This window comes from Geotrypetes seraphini, chromosome 2 (assembly GCF_902459505.1).
Source record: "Geotrypetes seraphini chromosome 2, aGeoSer1.1, whole genome shotgun sequence".
NCBI lineage: Eukaryota > Metazoa > Chordata > Amphibia > Gymnophiona > Dermophiidae > Geotrypetes > Geotrypetes seraphini.
The window spans coordinates 520,431,146-520,452,611 of NC_047085.1; the positions used below are offsets into that span (position 1 = coordinate 520,431,146).

At 46.9% G+C, this 21,466-nt stretch overlaps 1 protein-coding gene and 1 pseudogene across 1 annotated transcript in view; one reads left to right on the forward strand and one right to left on the reverse strand.

Moving 5' to 3' along the window:
* LOC117354670 overlaps positions 1–21,466 on the reverse strand; it is a 273,540-nt pseudogene that overhangs the window by 68,151 nt on the left and 183,923 nt on the right.
* LOC117354673 (zinc finger protein 850-like) overlaps positions 1–21,466 on the forward strand; it is a 42,367-nt gene that overhangs the window by 1,776 nt on the left and 19,125 nt on the right. The window contains exons 2-3 of the mRNA XM_033932525.1: positions 14,433–14,559; positions 17,995–18,369. Of these exons, the coding sequence (XP_033788416.1) occupies positions 14,433–14,559; positions 17,995–18,369 (502 nt within the window). The remainder of the gene's footprint in view (positions 1–14,432; positions 14,560–17,994; positions 18,370–21,466) is intronic.

Consider the following 21,466-nt stretch of genomic DNA (forward strand, 5'->3'; position numbering starts at 1 on the left):
GAGTAGGTATTGTCTAGAAATGTCAAAATGGACAGCGATGCATGCGCCTTTCAGAACTATAAAAGTGATTAATAGTAGTCAGGGCAGGATTAATTTGTCGAGGGCCCCTAGGCACATAAGTACACTGGGCCCCCTGCCCCGCCCCGCCCCACCCCACCATGCGCCCAGGCGGAAGAGAAAGCTACATCAGAGGGAAGCTTTGGGCAAGCAGCACCACTTGCACAATTACAGTTCCCATTGCCTTTCTTACAAGCGTTGCTTGCTTGTCTTACGTTCCATCGATGGGGGGGCCTGCATTGCCTTTCGATGCTGGAGGGGCCCATCGCTGTTTGGAAAAAACAATGCTGATGCCCTCCTTCTTCGGGCCCCCCTGACCATTTCGGGCCCTAGGCACATGCCTACTTGGCCTATTGGTTAATCCTGCCCTGATAGTAGTAGTAATTTAAGCACCACTCGTGTGCAAGTGTTACAGCTGTTGATCTGTCAATTTATATTTCAATACTATCCTATTTCTATTTAGGGATCCTTTGTGTCTATCCTACACATTTCTGAACTCCGTCAGTGTTTTTGTTTCCACAGTCTCCACGAGGAGGACTGCAGCAGCATCCATCACCCTCTCGGTGACAATATTTTTCCTGATATCACTTCTAAGTCTACCACCCCTCAACCTATGTTCTCTAGTTTTACTGCTTCTTGGTCTCTGGAATAGATTTGTTTGTAGATTAATTTTAACATCTGTATCATTTCTCCTTTATCCCTTCTTTCTTCTAGGATACACATATTCAATTATTCAAGCTTCTTCATATGACTCCTGGCATAGTCCCGACATCGTTTTCATCGCCTTCTTCTGGATCGCTTCAAATCCTCTTAAATCTTTAGCAAGATATGGCCTCCGAAACTGAACACAATATTTCAATTGGAGCCTCATCAATAATTTATAAAAGGGCATTAACCCTTTCAGGACCAAGGGACATATTTGTCCCATAACTTTAAAATCCTATAAATTTTGATTGGGATAGTCTACAGTTCTAAATTTGATATGTACGGATTCCATATGATACTGCCTTTATGTAAACAAACTGGTTCCGACATTCATTCATTAGCGTCGTTGCTAGATTGACGAGAAGATTCACTTGCCACACTGTCCATAAGCCAGAAGTGTGATTTTTTAAAATAAAAATAATGATATTTCACAAAAAAAATCAATTTTTTGGCATCTGCAAGCCCTTTTTACCATAAAAATGTCGTCAAAACCACAAAAATTGGCCTACGATCCTTATGGTCCTGAAAGGGTTAACACCTCAATTTTTCTGCTGGTGATTCCTCTCTCTATATAGCCCAGCATCCTTCTGTCACATTGTTTTGCAGCTTTGAGGTTCTCAGATACTACTATCACCCCAAGGTCTCTTTCCCGGTCCATGGGAATCAGCTTCTCACCTCCTAGCATATACAGCTCCTTTGAATTTTTTCATCCCAAGTGCATCACTCTACACTTCTTCGCATTAATTCTTTTTTTTTTTTTAATTTAAATTTTTTTATTCAAAATTTTATAAAATATACAGTACATACTGGACATCAAACAACAGTCTCATCAAATGCAAAAGAAACAACACCTACAAATTCACAAAAGATGAATGAACAATTACCATACAATTTTCACCCCATGATCCCCCCCAACCCCCAAACTCCCCCCTGCACTGAATCCCCATCTCCATAGTCCCATGAGAATCCCCCCAACCAACCCCCTATCATCCCACAGACTATCAAGGCATCACAATCAGAGATACCCTTACAGAGTGGCCAACAGATCTCCTATTTTGGTCCAGATCAAAGTTCGGGTCTGAAATTTATGGCGACATTTAGCCACTGCTGTCTCCATCCTCCCAATAGACAAGAATCGAGTGGTCCAGTCAATGTGTGTGGGAGCAACTTTATTTTTCCAATGATTAGCTATGAGACATTTAGCTGCCGCAAGGCCCCAACGAATTAGCTTAGTCTGCCAAAGATGTTCCCTATTATTATGGAGGACCAGCAAGCAGGTCTGAGGAGTCACCGTAACCGGATCTCCTATTAATGTGGACAGGGCACGAACCACATCCGTCCAAAAGGGGCCTATGAGCACACACTCCCACCAAATATGTAAAAATGACCCCACATGCACACCACATCGCCAACATTGATCTGACACTCCAGGGAACATTCTGGGGCATAGTACCAGCGTGTTAGAACCTTGTAAGCATTCTCCTGAACCAATGCACATGTGGAAGCCCGAGAAACCTCCCCACATATAACTTCCCAATTCTTAGTGGTTAAGGATGACTGCAAATCCCTCTCCCAATGCTTTTGAAAGGAAAAAAGAATAGGAGAATGACCCCTCCTATACTGGTACAGCACTGAAAGTGGCCTAGGAACTTGCCGTAGAAGCAGCCAGAGATTCTCAAAGTGTTCCTGCGCTAGGCCAAATAGTCCTCATCGGGCAAGTCAAATTTCTTCTGGAGCATGGCAAAGGATAGGATCCCAGAGGTCCCCAACAAATCTCGAAAGACCCTCAGTCCCCGTTGTGACCACCGGTGAAAAACCCTATTATCCCAGGACAAGCAGGCATGATATTCTCACATGTGGGTGACGTCATCTACGGAGTCCCGATGCGGAAGCATTTTCAAGCAAACTTGATTGAAGATTTAAGTTTGCTCTGCTGCTCCACGCATGCGTGCCTTCCTGCTCCACTAGGGGGCGCATCCCCTCGTGGTCTCCAGTTCAAAATTTTCCGCTGAGCCTAGAAGTCGTGTTTTTTCAGGCTCTGCCCCAACTGCCTTCTAGCACCGCGATTTTCTTATTTTTTCTCAATTAAGTCGCTGTGCGCAAATTTTTTCTTTTTAAACTTGTTCCTGCTTCGTTTTTGACTGACCCGGAGGCTTCCGGGTCCCCGTGGCCGCGTGGCTACCCGAGCCGCGGCCACTTTCGATTCTATGTCCCGGCCTTTGACCGGCTTTAAAAAGTGCACCCGGTGCGAGCGGCTTCTTTCCATCACAGGCCCGCATCGCCGGTGCATCCTCTGCCTGGGGGCCGCTCATCCAACCGACTCCTGCCCCCAGTGTGCTACTTTCCAGAACCGGGCCCTCCGCCGAAGAAAAGCCCGCATGGCGGATCTCTTCGCCGCCGACCAACCCTCTACCTCGGCCTCGAGGTCGGCCTCAGCCCCGGCCTTGACCTCGGCCCCAAATACCTCGGCATTGCCTTGAGACTCGAATCCGAAGTCCTCGGGACAACAGAAAGCCTCGGCTCCGGGTAAGTCCCCTCTTCCATCTTCAGGTTCCACAACAACGAAGAAGCCAGCCTCGGGGACACCGGCGACGCATTGCGGAAGTCCCATGCTCACAGCCCTGGCGAAGTCCTCCAAGCCTTCGGGCCGTGCCTCCACCACACGGGAATACTCTGATACGAGGTAGCCCCCGGTGGAGTGCACCGAGGCAGTGGACATGCCCTCGATGCTGTCCGTGCCCGTTTTCCAGGACCTACTCCGAGCGATGATCTCATCGGAGCTGTCCGCTGCAATGGCCCATCTACAACCGGCCTCGACTTCGACCCCGCATGTGCCAGACCAGCCTGAGCCTCGCGTCGAGCCACCTCGAGGAAAAGCGCGCAAGCTTCGCCGCATCCCATCCTCCTCAGACTCATCGCCGAAACACCCGAGGCGCTCTCCCTCCACAGACCGCCGCGGGGCTAAACGTCGTGCTAAAACGACAGAAACCTCGAACCGCCGTACCTCCAAGAAGGCCCGAGGTTCCCCCACTCCACGAGGCCGTTCACCTACACCTCGTACGGGACCGCTGAGGGTGACAGAACTATCACTCTCCAACCCGCGCATCCTTCGAACTCCCCCTCGGACCGGGGCTCCGATCCGAGGTTTCAGACTTTCACCGAGGGAGTCCCCAAGGAAGTGCCCTCCCAACCGGACACAGCTACCCCTCCTCTCCGAAGCTCGAGATCTGCTTCACCTGAGAGCAGTGGAGGAGGTTCCCCCGGCCAACGGGGGAAGGGCTTCTACTCCCGTTACTTCCTGGTACCGAAAAAAACGGGAGACCTTCGCCCAATACTAGACTTGAGACGCCTCAACAAATTTCTGGTACGGGAAAAATTTAGGATGCTTTCCCTGCCAACCCTCTACCCCCTGATCGACGAGGGCGACTGGCTCTGCTCCCTCGATCTGAAAGAGGCGTACACACATGTTCCATTGCACCCCGCTCACCGCAAGTTCTTGCGTTTTCAGGTGGGAGACCTGCACCTGCAATACCGAGTCCTACCCTTCGGCCTAGCATCGTCACCTCGGGTCTTCACCAAGTGCCTCGTGGTGGTCGCAGCTACCTTACGCTCCCAAAGTCTTCAGGTTTTCCCCTACCTGGACGACTGGCTGATCAAAGCCCCGTCCAGGGAAGGGGTTATCTCAGCGACCCAACAGACTATTATCTACCTACAGAGTCTGGGGTTCGAGATAAACTTCCCAAAATCCCAACTACGCCCCTCGCAGTCCCTGCAATTCATTGGGGCCACGCTGGACACGGTTCGCCTCCGTTCCTTCCTCCCCCCTCCGCGTCTAGAGGCGTTAGTAAATCTGAGCCGAAGGATCTCACTGATGACCTCGGTATCAGCTCGACAGATGATGACTCTCCTGGGCCACATGGCCTCCACCGTCCATGTCACACCCTTCGCCCGTCTCCATCTGAGAATCCCTCAATGGACCCTGGCCTCTCAATGGCGTCAAGACCGGGACCCGATCGATCGTCCCGTGACAGTGACTCCTTCTTTGCAACGATCGCTCCGCTGGTGGGCCGACTCTTCAAATCTTTCCAAAGGTTTGCTCATCCTCGCCCCTCCTCACAGCAAGGTACTCACCTCGGACTCGTCGGAGTACGCTTGGGGAGCCCACCTGGACGACCTCCGCACTCAGGGGATGTGGTCAGCAGAAGACCGCCGCTGTCACATCAACGTGCTAGAGCTCCGGGCCATCTATCTCGCAGCTGTAGCTTTCCAACATCTGCTTCACGACCGGGTGGTCCTCATCCGAACCGACAACCAGGTAGCAATGTACTACGTAAACAAACAAGGGGGAACAGGGTCTTGGTCCCTCTGTCGAGAAGCCATCTGGAAATGGGCAATCTCCAACAACACCTTCCTTCGAGCAGTGTACATACAAGGAGAACAAAACTGTCTGGCGGACAGACTCAGCCGCCTCCTCCAGCCACACGAGTGGTCACTGCACTCTCTCACCCTACGACAGGTGTTCGAAAAGTGGGGGACGCCTCAAGTAGATCTGTTCGCATCCCCCCACAACCACAAACTGCCCCTCTTCTGCTCCCGGATACACTCCCCGGACCGACTAGAGGCCGACACCTTCCTCCTCGACTGGGAGGGAAGGTTTCTGTACGCGTTTCCGCCGTTTCCTCTGATCCTGCGGACGCTGGTCCACCTGAAAACGGTGAAAGCCACCCTGATCCTGATTGCTCCTCGCTGGCCACGCCAGCCTTGGTTTTCCCTTCTACTTCAACTCAGTGTCAGAGATCCACTGCCTCTGCCTCGGTTTCCCTCTCTACTATCACAGAGTCAGGGTTCGCTGTTACATCCCAATCTTCAATCTCTTCATCTGAATGCTTGGTTTCTTTCCCCCTGACTTCTCTCCCCGTGTCTCAATCCGTCAAGGAGATATTGGAGGCCTCTAGAAAGACCTCGACGAGAACCTGCTATTCTCAAAAGTGGACCAGATTCTCAGCCTGGTGCTCCTCTCACAGCCAGGACCCGGTATCGGTCCCCGTCCCTCTGGTCCTTGACTATTTACTTCAATTATCTCACTCCGGCCTAAAGACCAACTCCATTCGAGTACATCTCAGTGCGATTGCGGCCTTTCATCAGCCCCTGGAAGGAAAAGTCCTCTCGCTCCACCCCTTAGTCTCTCGCTTCATGAAGGGTCTTCTGAATGTCCACCCTCCCCTCAAACCCCCTCCGGTGGTTTGGGACCTTAACGTGGTTCTGGCTCAACTAATGAAACCTCCATTTGAGCCCCTAGACAAATGCCATCCTAAATTCCTCACGTGGAAGGTGATTTTCCTGCTTGCACTCACTTCCGCCCGGCGAGTTAGTGAGCTACAGGCTCTGGTAGCGGACCCACCCTTCACTGTATTCCACCATGACAAGGTGGTACTCCGCACACATCCAAAGTTCCTGCCTAAAGTAGTGTCTGATTTTCACCTCAATCAGTCCATCGTCTTGCCCGTGTTTTTTCCCAAGCCCCACTCTCACCCCGGAGAGGTGGCACTTCACACTCTTGACTGTAAGAGAGCGTTGGCCTTTTACCTCCAACGCACTCAACCACACCGGAAAGTCCCACAACTATTTTTGTCCTTCGACCCAAACCGGTTAGGCCACCCAGTTTCCAAGCGCACCTTGTCCAACTGGTTGGCCGATTGCATCACCTTTTGCTACGCTCAGGCTGGTCTCGCGCTGCATGGTCGAGTAACGGGACACAAGGTCCGAGCGATGGCAGCCTCCGTAGCGTTCCTCAGGTCCACACCTATTGAGGAAATCTGCAAGGCTGCCACGTGGTCTTCGGTTCATACCTTCACCTCCCACTACTGTCTGGACTCACTGTCCAGAAGCGATGGCCGGTTCGGCCAATCGGTATTGCGAAATCTATTTGCTTAAATTGCCAACTTCCCTCCATCCCTTTTCAGTTAGCTTGGAGGTCACCCACATGTGAGAATATCATGCCTGCTTGTCCTGGAATAAAGCACAGTTACTTACCGTAACAGGTGTTATCCAGGGACAGCAGGCATATATTCTCACAACCCGCCCACCTCCCCGAGGTTGGCTTCTTTGCTAGTTAAGTGAACTGGAGACCACGAGGGGATGCGCCCCCTAGTGGAGCAGGAAGGCACGCATGCGTGGAGCAGCAGAGCAAACTTAAATCTTCAATCAAGTTTACTTGAAAATGCTTCCGCATCGGGGCTCCGTAGATGACGTCACCCACATGTGAGAATATATGCCTGCTGTCCCTGGATAACACCTGTTACGGTAAGTAATTGTGCTTTATCCCTCCCTACCTGAAATTGGGGTTCAAATTGTATAGTAGCCAGCGAGGACACCAAAGCTCCAGTGCCCAAAGTAGCACGTGCTTGGTTACACACCTTAGCCAGATGTTGCACAAAGGGGTTAGAGATACTTTGGATCCAATGACGCTGTGATCCAGAGACCCAAAGCCTGTGCTTCAACAACACCCGCTCCCCAAATTCCTGTTCTAGCTGTACCCCACTTTTGTGTTCTCCTAATTCCCAATCAAGCACCAATTTCAACTGAGCTGATTGATAATACCTTTTTAGATTCGGAAGCCCCCTACCCCCTACTTCTCTAGCAGCCCACATCAAGGATTGAGATAACCTAGGAGACCTGCGTTGCCAAATAAAACTACGCAGCTCCTTCTCTAGCCCCCTTAACTCCCGGGAAGGCACTGGCACAGGGAGCGTTTGAAAGAGAAACAGCAACCGTGGAAGTACATTCATTTTTACAAGAGCTATCCTTCCCCACCAGGACAGCCAAAGTCCGTTCCAACGTTGTAAGTCTGCTCTTATGCGGCGGTAAATGGGCAGATAATTCTTCTCATAGAGCCGAGTAAAATCCTTGGGAATGTAAATGTCCAGATATTTAATCCCATGAGTAACCCACCGAAAAGGGAAACAACCCTTTAGCCCCTCCACCTCTAACGGAGTGAGGGTCAAATTCAAGATTTCCGTCTTATCCAGATTTATTGTGAACCCAGAAATTCTCCCAGATGTTTCAAAAAGCTGCAAAAGATGTGTAATTGTGACTTTAGGTTGTCCCACATATAGTAAGATATCATCTGCAAAAAGCGCCATCCGATGTTCAACCCCATTCCGCAAAAACCCAGTCAAGTCAGGGTGGTTCCGAATACTCAATGCTAAGGGCTCTATAGACAGAGCAAATAAGAGAGGCGAAAGTGGACATCCCTGTCGGTCCCTCCATTAATAGAAAAAAAATCTGTATAAGATTGATTAATACGCAGGCAAGCCCATGGTCCATTATAAAGAGCACGAATCCATGCACTAAAATTATGGCCAAACCCATACGACCCAACACATCCCAAAGAAATCCCCAGAGGACCCGATCAAAGGCCTTGTCAGCATCTACCAACATCAGAACCGTTTTATCCGGATGGATGCCAGCCCCCCACAACAAATTAAGGGTTTGTCTAATGTTATCACTCACTTGTCTACGCTGTATGAACCCCGCTTGATCTTGGTGAATCAAAGACGGCAATACCTTTCCCAGGCGCAAGGCAAGTACCTTAGCCAGTATTTTAGCATCCAAGTTCAACAAGGAAATAGGATGATAGGACCCACAAGACAAGGGGTCCCGCCCAGGTTTCAAAAGTATAGTCACACCGGCTTCTCCCATCGTTTTTGGGAGGCTGCCTCCTTGTGGGATCCCATTTGCCACCCGGACCAGGAGGGGCCCCAAATGCGCTGAAGATTGTTTATAAAAACAACTGGTGTAGCCATCTAATCCGGGAATTTGCCGTTCTTCAACGCCCTGATCCCGCCCTGAACTTCAGCCAATTTAACGGGTTCCTGTAAATATGCCTGATCCGAAACTGAGAGGCTCGGTAGCGGAATCGAGTCAAGGAATTTAGCCTGAGCCTCCTGATCCACAGGACCAGGAGGACCATATAATTGAGAATAAAATTTCAAAAACTCCTGGCTGATCTCTGAGTCCGTAACCCGTAACTCCCCATTTGGGACTCATCTTATACGAACTATTGTAGTTCGAGTCTGTTTAATCCGTATATATCTAGCAAGTTGAGCACTTACCTTATTATTATGTTCATAGATATTAATTCGGAAACGTTCACAGATCCTGTCTGTATTGTGGCGGGGCCAGGGATAAGCCTAGCGCTGGCAACCCGGCTCCCGCCCCAGGCGCATGTCTGAGCGCTCCCCGGAGGACCCTGCTGGATAATCCCAGTAGAAAACACACACTGCTAACTTTGGAGAGTTCACAGTTTGTCCTTTTATTACCCAGTTCAAGGCACTGGGTCTTTAAACAGCCCCCCTTGGCTGAGAATACTTGAAACAAATAGCACATAAGCAATGCCTCTCCTTTAGAGAGAGTCCAAACTGCCCAGCAGGCAAATAAACCAAAAAGATACAAAAACGCTTTCTTTCAGGCTTCAGCAGTTGTGCCTGAGGATACTTCAGGAAGCTTTTCCTGCCTGACCCACCTGAAGTATAATGCCCCCACTACCCTTGTGCTCATGGGGTAGGGGCTGGGAAACCGTCCACCCTTTGGCTTACTGGTTTAAAGTCCCCACCCAAAAGTTTCCCTATTCAGGGCTATGTAAAGTCACGTTACTGAATTCCCGTTCAGGCTTTTCCCCAGAGATTAATTAGTGTTCTCACCTCCTTCACTCTTTCTGCTCAGCTTACATTCACACTTCCTTACAGTCCTGCCTAAGGGATGAAGAACGCTGCACTGAGAGACGTTACCTTTCATTCCCCTCCCCCATTCATTACCTCACTAACTGTAGTTAGATAGGAGGTCTCAGGCTGCCAAACTGCAATCCATTTGCTTCCTTCAGAGACCTCTCCCTCTATTTCCATTAGGGACTCCCCGCTCTCTGAGGCTGGATAGGAATTCCCCTCAGAGGCAGCTACCGGCCAGCCCTGCTCTGGAAGCCTTTCTCTTCCCCTGAGCCTCTGCCTGGGAGCCAGGGGTTTGTCAAATCGAGAGCTGTGTGACAGCATGTTCTCTAGCCCTGGGCTGTGAGAAAAAGCTCCTAGCCGTTTCCTTCCTTCTCTGCACCGCTCGTCTCTCTCCCTCAGTTCCTGAATTCCCCCCCCCCCCCCCCGAGTGTTCCCAGCTGTGTTGATTTTATGCTGCAGGCTCGTGCTCACTCCCCCTCTGGGTTCGTCTTGCCTGTCAGCTCCACCCCTTTCCTTAATCCTTCCTGGGCCAGTTTTCTTTACCAGAGGCTTTACTGGAGAACTGCCCAAGGAATTATAAAAGGGATTATAGTGCCCTAAATCAGGTATTATGGTTTCTGTCCTTCTCTCTTTGCCTTGCCCTGCCTGTTGGCTCTTTACAATAGGAACAGAGTTAATGGGCAGCTTCCTGGGCTTAGGAATAGGAACAGCTCTTTGCATGGCAGGGTTGAAAACCAAGTTTAAACCAGTGACAGGAGCTTCCCTGTCACAGTATCTTCCACTTGAAGTTGGTAGAGTTCATCTCTCACCCTCTTCAATTGGGTCAAGGCCTGTGCATCTCGAGTCTCTTGATGAATCTGTTCCAACTGGGACAACCGTTCACGTAACTGGAAAAACTTCTGGGTTCTTTGACGCTTAAATCTAGCCCCCCATTTAATAAGTTCCCCACGAACCACCGCTTTTAGGGCATCCCACAAGACAGCATCGGAAACCTCCCCAGTATCATTCAGAGCTAAATAATCAGTCATAGTGCGTTCCACAGCGGCAACCACTGGTGGAGAGCTCAAAAGAGACTCATTAAGCCTCCAATAGTTGCGTCCTCCCTGGTCTAATATACCAGTGCAAGCCACCCAAACAGGAGCATGGTCTGAAATATGCATCGTCTCTATTTCTGCCCGGGTGAGCCCTCCCATCTGGTTCCGATTAATCCACAACCCATCTAATCTAGTATATGTATTTTGGGCATGAGAATAGAAGGTAAACGATTTTTGGGAGCCATGAAGCAAGCGCCAACAGTCCACTAAGCCTAATGAAAGCATCAGTTTGCCAAACGCCTTAGCAGGACTTTGTAGTGATCTACGCCCTCCACCCGAGTGATCTAAAACGGGATCCGGAGGGACATTAAAATCCCCGCCAAGATAGACTGCTCAATGCACAAAGAGACCCAGTTCTGATTGAAGACCCCTAAAGAAAGCAGCCTGGGCAGAGCACGGTCCATAGATGTTGATAATGGTCAACGGGCGACCCTGCAGTACTCCTTTCAGGGCCAAGCAGCGACCTTCTTTATCCCTATATACTTGTTCCACCTGGAGCCCTAAGCCCTTTCGCACCATAATGGCCAGCCCTCCCGCCCTTTTAGTGGCACCCTCGCCCTGATGTGTCCAAATTAAATCAAATTGGGGTCTTTGAAGAAGACCAGTATCTCAGGGTCTCAAATGGGTCTCTTATAGCAAACAAATATCCCATTTATTAAGTCTCTAAATACCATGCTCCTCTTACCGGGGCTATTTAGCCCATTAACATTCCAGGACCCTATAAGAATCTCATGATCCTTGGCCTCACCACTCTGCTTAGCCAGCTCCCTCCTTCAAGCAAAGCCCCCCCCCTCCAAGTAGCCGATCCCCCTAATTTTGAATTGGCCAGGCTTCATATCGAAGAGGCTCACTTAGGTTGCCTTCTTTTTCTCTACAATCATGCAAGCCAATCATCCCCCCCAAACACTTAATCAACACACTCAGCTCACCATATATTCTTCCACATTAATATAAAGCAGCCACATATAATAATAACTTTATTTTTCTATACCGCCATAGTCAAACGACTTCTAGGCGGTTCACATCGAAAGAAGGCTGGACAGTCAGCGAATTACAGAATGTATGAAGAGAAGAGTTTCATAGGATATTGGAGTTATATGGGGAAAGAGTACATGAGAGATTGGAGATTCCTGAGCTGTTACATTCGGGTTTGCAGCAGGGAAGTAACATAGTATGAGAAGGTCGGCTGTTTAGGTAATGAATATAATGTGGCTATTAGCTAGGAAGAGAAAATGTGTAGAATCCAGCAATCCAAGGTACTAAAAACTAATTAATATAAAACTTCCACTGAAGGGATCTCTAGTACCCAAATGAAGAGTGTGTGAAAAGCACCACAAAACTAAGCACTCTAATCAATGAAAAACCACAACAGTAAATATAACAATGCAAGCATTCTGAAGTACCAAATTTGAACTGTGAATAAAACAGTCCACAGTAGCCAGAAATAACAAGAAAAATCAAAACAAATGAAAATATGGCAGTTCAACTGCCTGAGGTTGATGGTTGAGGAGGCTCAAGCAAGTCTCTCAAATCCCTGGCACTGGACTCATCAATAGCCCCGGAGAGCTCCGTTCACACCGGTCCTTCAGGGCAATCCAGGCATCCGCCAAGGTATCCACTCTGTGATGTTTCCCATTCACCGTAAGTAACAATCCAAACGGAAAGAGCCAGTGATAACGGTATCCTTCAGCACGCATTATTTGAGTAACTTCTTTAAATGCACGGCATGTTTGTAGGGTCGCATTAGCCAAATCCTGGAACACCCCAACCGCTACTCCCTGCCAAATAAAATTGGGATGACGCCGGACTGCTTGAAGAATCCGTTCTTTCAGATGAAAGTCCCCAAAGCAAGCGATGATGTCTGCTGCCTGGTCCCCGAGCTGGACCTAAACTCTGATGGGCTCGCTGCAGGACAATAGGACTCCGGTCCTCCCAATCCTCCTCCGAGAGCAGGTGGGTGCAAAAGTCCTGTACCACGGTGCGTGCATCTTTATACCGATCAGTGTCAGGAATACCTTTAAAACGCAAATTATTGTGTCTCGATCGGTTCTCCAAATCCTCAACCTGTCGCCGCAAATCTTCATGCTGGGACACCGCTGCACCCATATCCGTGGAGTGCTCTTGTAAAGTGGACTCCATGTGGTTCAGTCGGCCTTCAGCTGCCGAAACTCTAGTGCCCAGGTCGCTCACCTCCGATCGTATCTCAGCCAGGGCCGCCTTAACATCCGATCGAAGCCCCACCATTTCCTCTTTGATTTCCCGGAACCATCTGTCAAGGTGCCCTTCTAGCCGCTGCTCCCCCGATCCAGCGCCGTCCAGCAAAGATCCCGCCTGCACAGGCCAAGGCTGTTGCGCCTTCTTATTAGGAGCCGACGGGGAGTTAGTAGCTTGCAACCGCGTTTTCACACTCACAGCTCCCGGGTATTGAAATTTCGCCAACTTTTTCCTACTCGCTATACATTCAATGATGTTATTCGCTAAAAACAAGCTCACACTGCACAGTAGAGAAGTTGTATAAAATTGTTGATGTTGAGCCCCGCTGGAGCTCAAAAATTAAGCGGCCATACTTTTCGATGACTTCACTTCCCCCTCTTCTCATTAATTCTTAATTGCCAAACATTATATCATTCTTATAGCATTTGCAGATATCTTCTCAAGTTTTCTGTTCCCTCTAGCATGTCCACTCTGTTGCAAATCTTCATGTCATCTGCAAAAAAGACATACTTTTCCTTCTAACCCTTTAGAACTCTCAAATATATTGAACAGAAAGGGTCCCCGTAACGATCCCTGAGTCACGCCACTACTCATCTTTCTTCCTTCGACCAAATTCCATTTACCACCAGTGTCTGTCAACCAGTTCCTAATCCAGATCACCAGTTTGGATCCTAACTTCAACTCGCTAAGTTTATTGATGAGCCTCCTATAAGGAACCGTGTCTTAGACTTTGCTGAAATCAAGGTAGAGTACATCTAATGCATATTCTCTCTACAATTCTCTGGTTACCCAGCCAAAGAAATCAATCAGATTCATTTGGCATGATTTCCCCTTGGTGAAGCCAAGTTGTTTGAGTTCTTGTAACCCATTTGATTCCAGGTAGTTCACTATTATTTCCTTCAGTGGATCTTCCATTATTTTTCCAAGCACTGAAGTGAGGCTTACTGGCCTGTAGTTTCTGACTTCTTCTCTATTACCACTTTTGTGAAGTAGGACCACATTCGCTCTTTTCCAGTCCCTCATAACCTCTCCTGTCTTTAAGGATTTATTAAACAAGTCTGTGAGAGGACCTGCAAGAACTTCTCTAAGCTCCCTCAATATCCTAGGATGGATCTCGTCCGGTCTTATGGCTTTGTCCACTTTTACACTTTCTTAACACTTTCTTCTGTGAATGGTGTGATATCTACTCAGTTCCCATATATGCCTGTGAGAAGTGCAGAATTTACACTACACCCAGAGAAACACAGACACACCACATTAAGACAGGCATGTACCCAGAGAAACACAGCCCACCATACTGACAAGCCCAATTAATTATTTTGACTTTCTGCGCAATTGTATAATTTGGCATCAAGATGTGAACTTAACTTGTTAAAGGATATGGTACATAGTCACTGTGGCACACTGAAATAGAGGCATGATAACTGGTGGTTGGTGTAAGTTGATGTAAAGTACATGATGCTCAACTGATAGTATTCTAGAAGACGTACAGGTCACTTGGAGACACATCCACACTCCATCCACATGTTCGCCTTCCCTTGCAGTTGCACACTAAGCAACTTACGTACCCCCATTATACAATAATGCATGATGGTGATACAGAAGGCACTGAGTGTGTTTCTGGTTTGTGTTTCAGTTGCGAGTGACGTTTGAGGACATCGCTGTCTTTTTCTCCCAGGAGGAGTGGGAGTATTTAGATGAAGAGCAGAAGGAGCTTTACAGGGAGGTGATGAAGGAGAATTATGAGACTCTGATCTCCCTAGGTAAGAATTGCTTTATCTGCATCTAAAATATTAAACTAATGTGAGACATTTTTCTGTACTTCCTTTGCTCCAGAAACTTCCAAGTATGATCAGGATCTCTCCTTACTAATCTGTAACTCTGCAAGAGAATACTGCATCCTTTTAATGCATACTGCTTTCAAAATGAGATTGTGAGAAATCGCCCAGCTAAGTCTTCTGGGCCTCTTGACAAAAAAAGAGAACCTGTGTCTCCTTGCTTGGTCATATAATACATTGCAACCTGAATGTCCGTAGGGAATAGAAGGACATAGGCAGTCACCATGTCCTGAAATGTTTGGAGAACATCGTAGATCGCTCTGAGTCCCATAAGAGTTATATAGAAAACCAGGTTCCAGGAGACTAGCAACTGAGTGCGAAGATCATCTAGATAAAATCCCACAAGTGTAGGAAAACGAATGCATGGTCAGAACCTTCTGATGTGGAGGTGTTTTGGAACTCCCTGGAAAACCAGGACGAGCTCATCCACCACTGCAGAGATTGTCAGAGTGTAATGTGTTGAGACAATGGACGCCACCTCGAGACCACTGATATGGAAGAGTCTATTTAGGAGTCTTGAGACAAAGTCTTGTAAACATAGTAACATGGATCATGGAGGTGATGTGACCCAGGAATACCATAAGATGTTTGGCCAAGATTGATGGGAGAAGATAAGTCTTCTCACAAAGCTGAATCAATGCTGAAGGAGAAACACTCTGAAAGTGTGTAGCAGAGCTTTGATAAATCACAGAGGTTAAGCAGGTTGAAGTTGGTATTTGGGAAAAAAGATTTCAAATCACTAGTACTGAAAGAAAATTTTGAACTGGGTCACTGAAAGGATCCATTATGAGGATGGATCATTGATGATCAAATCGTCCAGGCAGGGAATCCTCAGAGACCAGTTCCATGATGACTACTATAGAAGAGGATGCAAGGCAAGACTCTATAGAGATAATCATGCCATCGGAAATCTGAGTAATTTCCAGAAGTTCAGAAGTACTGGGATATGAGAAGAAACTTCTTTTCAGATCCAGGAAGCATAGCCAGTTGTTGCAACTTTAAAAAGGAATATGAAGCTATCAGAGGGAACATATGAAAGTTATTTTCCACTCTGTGAAAAATTGTTCAAGCTCTGGATGTCTAAACATTGGCCATAACCCCCCTTCCCTTTTGGAATGAGGAAATACCTGAAGTAAAACACCGGTTCCGTTACAGAGGTGAAAACTATTTTATATATATATATATATGTTAATTTATTTATTTATTTGTTAGAAGAAAAACAGTAGACTTGAAAATGGACTCTCTTGCTGGTCTGGAGGGACAATGACTAAGTGAAGAGAAAATCATTCTCAAAATTTTTTTTTGTAATGTAGTGGCCTTCTCCTTCCCTACAGCCACTCCCAAACCTGCGGGCTTTTGGCATCAAAAAGATGATGGAGTGAAAACATGGTGAATGTTCATTTTGGCAGCAGAGAAAACAATGGGAACTGACAATGAGTATTCCACAAGAGCTAGTGGTGTGAAGTAAAGCCTTGTTCATTAAGGAACAGATGTAAGGAGAAAGACTCAAAGCAAATGGACGTCTTCTAATAAGTACTGTCTAAACATTGATGGAATAGTGGAAGACATGTTGCAAGAAAGAAAACTCCTGGTTAATCCTGCTTCAAGTGGAAGGTTTTAATATGGCGGGAATCTAACTTACAGGCTCTACACCCCTGTTTGATCCCGCCAGTTCATGTAGAATTGAAACAAGAGGAAAGAGCCACCTTACAGGCTCTATGCCCCATGGTGGAATCCTGAAGTAGCCGCAAGTTGTTTGATGCAGTTCAAGTTGGTTGTTGAATACCATATGGAGGAATCGAATTCCAATATGGCGGGAATCTAACTTACAGGGTTTACACTTGTTAGATCCCACAAGTTCATGGAGGTACAAAACAGGAAAAAGCCATCTTACAGGCTCTATGCCCCATGCTGAAATCCTGAACAACTGCACCATGTGGAGGAATCTAACTTTACAGAATTTATACCTCTGTTAGATTCCGCCATAGATCATGGATAAGTCTCAAGTCTGATATATTCTAGGTAGGGGAAAGGATTGAGATATATGAGGAAATTCCTGTAGATTTTGAGAAGGAAAGCATTCATCCAAAGGTGGCAGTATCCAAACAAAATGCTTCACAGCAGGAGATATAGAAATTGCAAGTTTGATAGTGTGATTGGTAACATGGAGTACTGTTACAAGTACCGTAGTATCCAGATGTGTCCATAGTGCAGCTTTAACTTGCTGGTGGCAATGAAGCATAGGCTTTTTTTTAGCCTTAATGACTGGTAGTTGTATATAGAGGAAAGTCTCTGGAAGCTCCCATAATGGTGAGGGGTGTTTCATAGATCTTATGAAAAAAGTATCCCTCTCGAATGACCTGTAGAACCCAGTGGAGAAGGTCTTGAGGAGACTGATCATAATCTAAGTGCTGCAAGTATTCAGCACTGTAGGCAGACTCAGCTTCTAACTCTAGTGATAGCTCTTTTCCCCAACTGTGTAAGAACTATAGTCTTTCAGTGGAAGATTTAGCCATTGGTGGACAGTTGAGTTGAGACTTTGTTGTAGGCTTAGAGAAATCCTCAGTTGAATCAGACTAAGCTCGAGGGACATGAAGGCGTCAGTGAAGAAATGTGTCGAGAAGATCGATGTTGTCGAGTCCAATACTGATCCGATGACTAGAGAAAAGTATGATGTGAAGCTGCTGTTCTCTTTGAAGAACGTGAAAGAGCGATGTTTTATCTTGGTACCAGTGTTCCTAAAAGAGTGGATCAATGTTGCTCTGGAGAAACCAGCAGCAGTACCGCAGGACCTGGTAGCCATGTACTTAGGTCAGACCAGTACCGAGGGAGTGGATACTGGGTTAAGCAATGTAGATGCATCCACAAGAAAAAAGCATCAGTACCACTGGCTTTCATGCCGGTACAATCGGTGTCACGGCTTGTCTCGAAGAGGGTGACCTTGCTGAGGATGCACACCTTGAGTTTGAGGCAAACCGGAGGGTGGTTGTCGCTGAGTGCTCGGCATCAAGAGACTCGATGCAAAGTGACCTGCTAATTGGGAAGCTGATGCCGCTGTACTGACTTACCAGATGGTGTGATATCTCTGGCAATGTCTATGTCTTCTATGATGAAGAGTTCTGATCAATGCCAATATCTGTGTCGAACAATCTTTTTTGTTGAGGTTTCCGACTGATTTATCAAAGTTACCAAGTAGTACACAGGGCGCAAGTTCCACCTGGTGTTCTGGGCAAAAGTGAAGACATATGTGCTAATTTGCAGAAATCCCATGTAGTAGTGTGAGTCCAGAAAAACGTGTTTCTTCATTACTAGTGTTCCATAATTATTAATACACGATTACCGTCTCTTGTTTCTATCCAGCAGATACTGAGACAATGCAAGAGATAAAGAGGGAGGAGAATGAAGAAAAATGTCTTCTAGAAATTGAAAATATCCCAAAACAATCAGGAAATGTCAGCGAGAATATTTCCCTGAGGAATGAGAGTAGAGACACAAGGAATTATCAACAGGAATCGGAGAAGAAGCAGAGAGATCCTGCAAGAGACTCCCTGGATGCAGTCACTGAATATGAGAAAAGTGACATGGAACTGACAAACATCCCTGAGCTCCAGAGACACCCAAAGGAAGAGAGACCCTTCCGAAATAAAAGTAGTGACCAAATGACTTTTCAACTCTACGAGGGAGAGAGGAAAGGGAAGAAATCCATTCTGCGCGACCCTTGTGGAAAAAGTCTTGGTAAGATATATCATTTATTACTACCCAAGAGAATCCAGCCCAGAGTGAGACCCTTTTCATGTTATCAATGTATAAAGATTCCAAACGAAAGGTGAACCTGAAATGCAGTAGAGTGAAACCTTTTATCTATAGTGATGTAACAAATCATTAAATTCCTAGGGATGGGCAGTCCAAACGTTTTGTTTCAGTTATTTTCATTTCAAAGGCAATATCACTATGAGTAGAGAATCACACGTTGAAAAAATTTGTCACCGTCCCGTCCCCGTGAGTTCGGTCCCCTTCCCCCAAACCATCTGATCCCATCCACACAAGCCTTGAATAGTTTTATACTGAACTTATTTTATTAAAGTATAAAAAGAAACAATATTCTGTACAATTGTCATTTTATAAATCAAAGTTCTAGTTGCTGAACTAGAGAAAGAGATGTTGAGCTGGCAGGACTTTGTTTATAAATGTTTATCAACACAACTAATATACTACTTTATCTTAAAGCACAAAAAAAAAAGAAAATAAATATAATTTTTTTTTCTGCCTTTGTTGTCTGGTTTCTGCTTTCCTCATCTTCTCATTCATTTCATGCCATCCATTGTCTGCCTTCTCTCTCCTTTCTATCTCTCTCTCCACCCCCCCAATTGGTCTGGCACCCATCTTCTTCCCTCCGCTCCCCCTATAGTCTCTTTTCTCTCTCTTCCCCATTTCCCTTCAGCATCTTCCCCTCTCTCTCTCTTGCTCATTTCCCTTCAGTGTCTTCTCTCCACTCTCCACTTTTCTTCCCCATTTCCATTCAGAATCTTCCCCTCTCTCTCTCTCTTGCTCATTTCCCTTCAGTGCCTTCTCCCCACTCTCCACTTCTCTTCCCCATTTCCATTCAGCGTCTTCACCTCTCTCTCTCTTGCTCATTTCCCTTCAGTGTCTTGTCCCCGCTCTCCTCTTCTCTTCCCCATTTCCCTTCAGCGTCTTCTCCCCACTCTCTCTTCCCCATTTCCCTTCAGCGTCTTCTCCCTACTCTCTCTTGCCCATTTCCCTTCAGCGTCTTCTCCCCACTCTCTATTGCCCATTTCCCTTCAGTGTCTTCTCCCCATTCTCTCTTGCCCATTTCCCTTCTTCAGCGTCTTATCCCTCATTCTGTCTTGCCCATTTCCCTTCAGCGTCTTCTCTCCCACTCTGTCTTGCCCATTTCCCTTCAGCGACTTCTCCCCCACTCTGTCTTGCCCATTTCCCTTCAGCATCTTCAGTCCATTCTATCTTGCCCATTTCCCTTCAGCGTCTTATCCCCATTCTCTCTTGCCCATTTCCCTTCAGCGTCTTCTCCCCCACTCTTTCTTGCCCATTTCCCTTCAGCGTCTTCTCCCCCACCCTGTCTTGCCCATTTCCCTTCAGCGTCTTCTCCCCCACCCTGTCTTGCCCATTTCCCTTCAGTGTCTTCTCCCCACTCTCTCTTCCCCATTTCCCTTCAGCGTCTGTTCCTCTCCCCCCCCTCTCAGCTTCCTTTCAGCGCACCGGAGATCCTCCCTCCCTCCCGATTGAGTCATCTGAGGGCATCTCCCTCCCTTTCTTCCTTACCCTCACCTTACCGTGGTGATTTTCTAGGCTTTTTTCGTTTCCCAGCTGCCCGAGCCAGCTTTCATTAAGTCACGTGTGGCTGCCGGAACTTCTCCTCTGACACAACTTCCTGTTTCTGGTTGTGTCAGAGGAGAGGTTTCAGCAGTCACACACGACTTGATGAAATCTGGCTCGGGTAGCTGGGAGACAAAACAAACCCACAAAATCGCCACGGTAAGGGGAGGGAGGAAAGGCAGAGAGGGAGATGCCCGATTGGTGACTGTGCGCGTTTCTGACCTTAACTGCGGAGACAAGGCCTATCACCACTCCACGAGGCGGTGAATGGCCTTGTTCCCATACCCGCTGCAACAATGACTTTTTCTCCCACTGTTTTGTCGGGTAACAGCCACTAACTAAGAGTGTGAACTATTTGGAAACATTGCACACTGTTTTGAAAAATGAGACCCTATTTCAGTCATGTGTGCAGTATTTGCAAAGAGGGACATGCTATTATTCCAGGATGATTAGGCATCATATTCTCACATGTGGGTGACGTCATCCTTGGAACCCAGGTACGGACAGCTTTAAAAGTGTATTGCTATTTGAATTTTCTAGAAAGTTTGCACAAGCGCAAGTGGCTTCCCGCCCAATGTAGGGTCGTGGTACCTCAGTTCTTCATTTTCCACAGAGCAAAGAAGTTGTTTTTTGACTGAACTCTGTTCAGTTTGCCTTGCCTTCCTGCTTCTCGTCTTTTTTATTTTTCTCTAAATTTTTTGTCTAATTTTCTTTCTAGTATATTAATATTTTCTTTCTCCGGTTAAAAAAAAATCTGAAAATTTCAATTCTTCTTTTCTTTTCTCATTGGCTTTGGTCTTCAGCGATTTTATTTCCCTCTGGCAAAATTGAGTTTAATTTTGCTGAAACTATATCAAACCGTTAATGGGCCTTAAAAAGTGCTGTAGGTGTCAGAGGCCAGGTCCAGTTCTCCATCACTGCATCAATCCACTACTTCAAGACACAGAAGTTCTTCTTCTACTCGACGCTCAAAGTCAAGGAAGTATTGATCTTCATCACAAACATCAAAGCGCAAAAGAGCTTCTCATCGATCCTCATCATCATCTTCCTCAGATCCATAGTAACCGAAGTCATCAAAAGCATCAATCCCCTTGACGCACAGCTTCTCTATGATTCTGATTTACAGTCTGAATTAGAAGACCTCTCTGGTTCTGCAACCGAGGCTTATGATACCCCCTTGGAACAGTCTCCTCAGAAAACTCCTCCAAAGACAAGATCTCCTACAGAAAGACTGTCTTTTACTAAATATATTAGGCAGCTAGGCAAAGACCTGCTTGTTAAACTAGAAGCTGACTCTGCCTTCAGTGCTGAATACTTGGAAACCTTGGACCATGATGAGCCTCCCAAAGAGCTCCTGAAATTACTGCTGCATGGTATTCTCAAAGAGACTCTTCACAAGAATTGGGAAACTCTCTTGACTTTGACAGTATCTCCAAGAAAGCTTGATTCTATTTATAGAATCATTTCTTCTCCAGGGTTT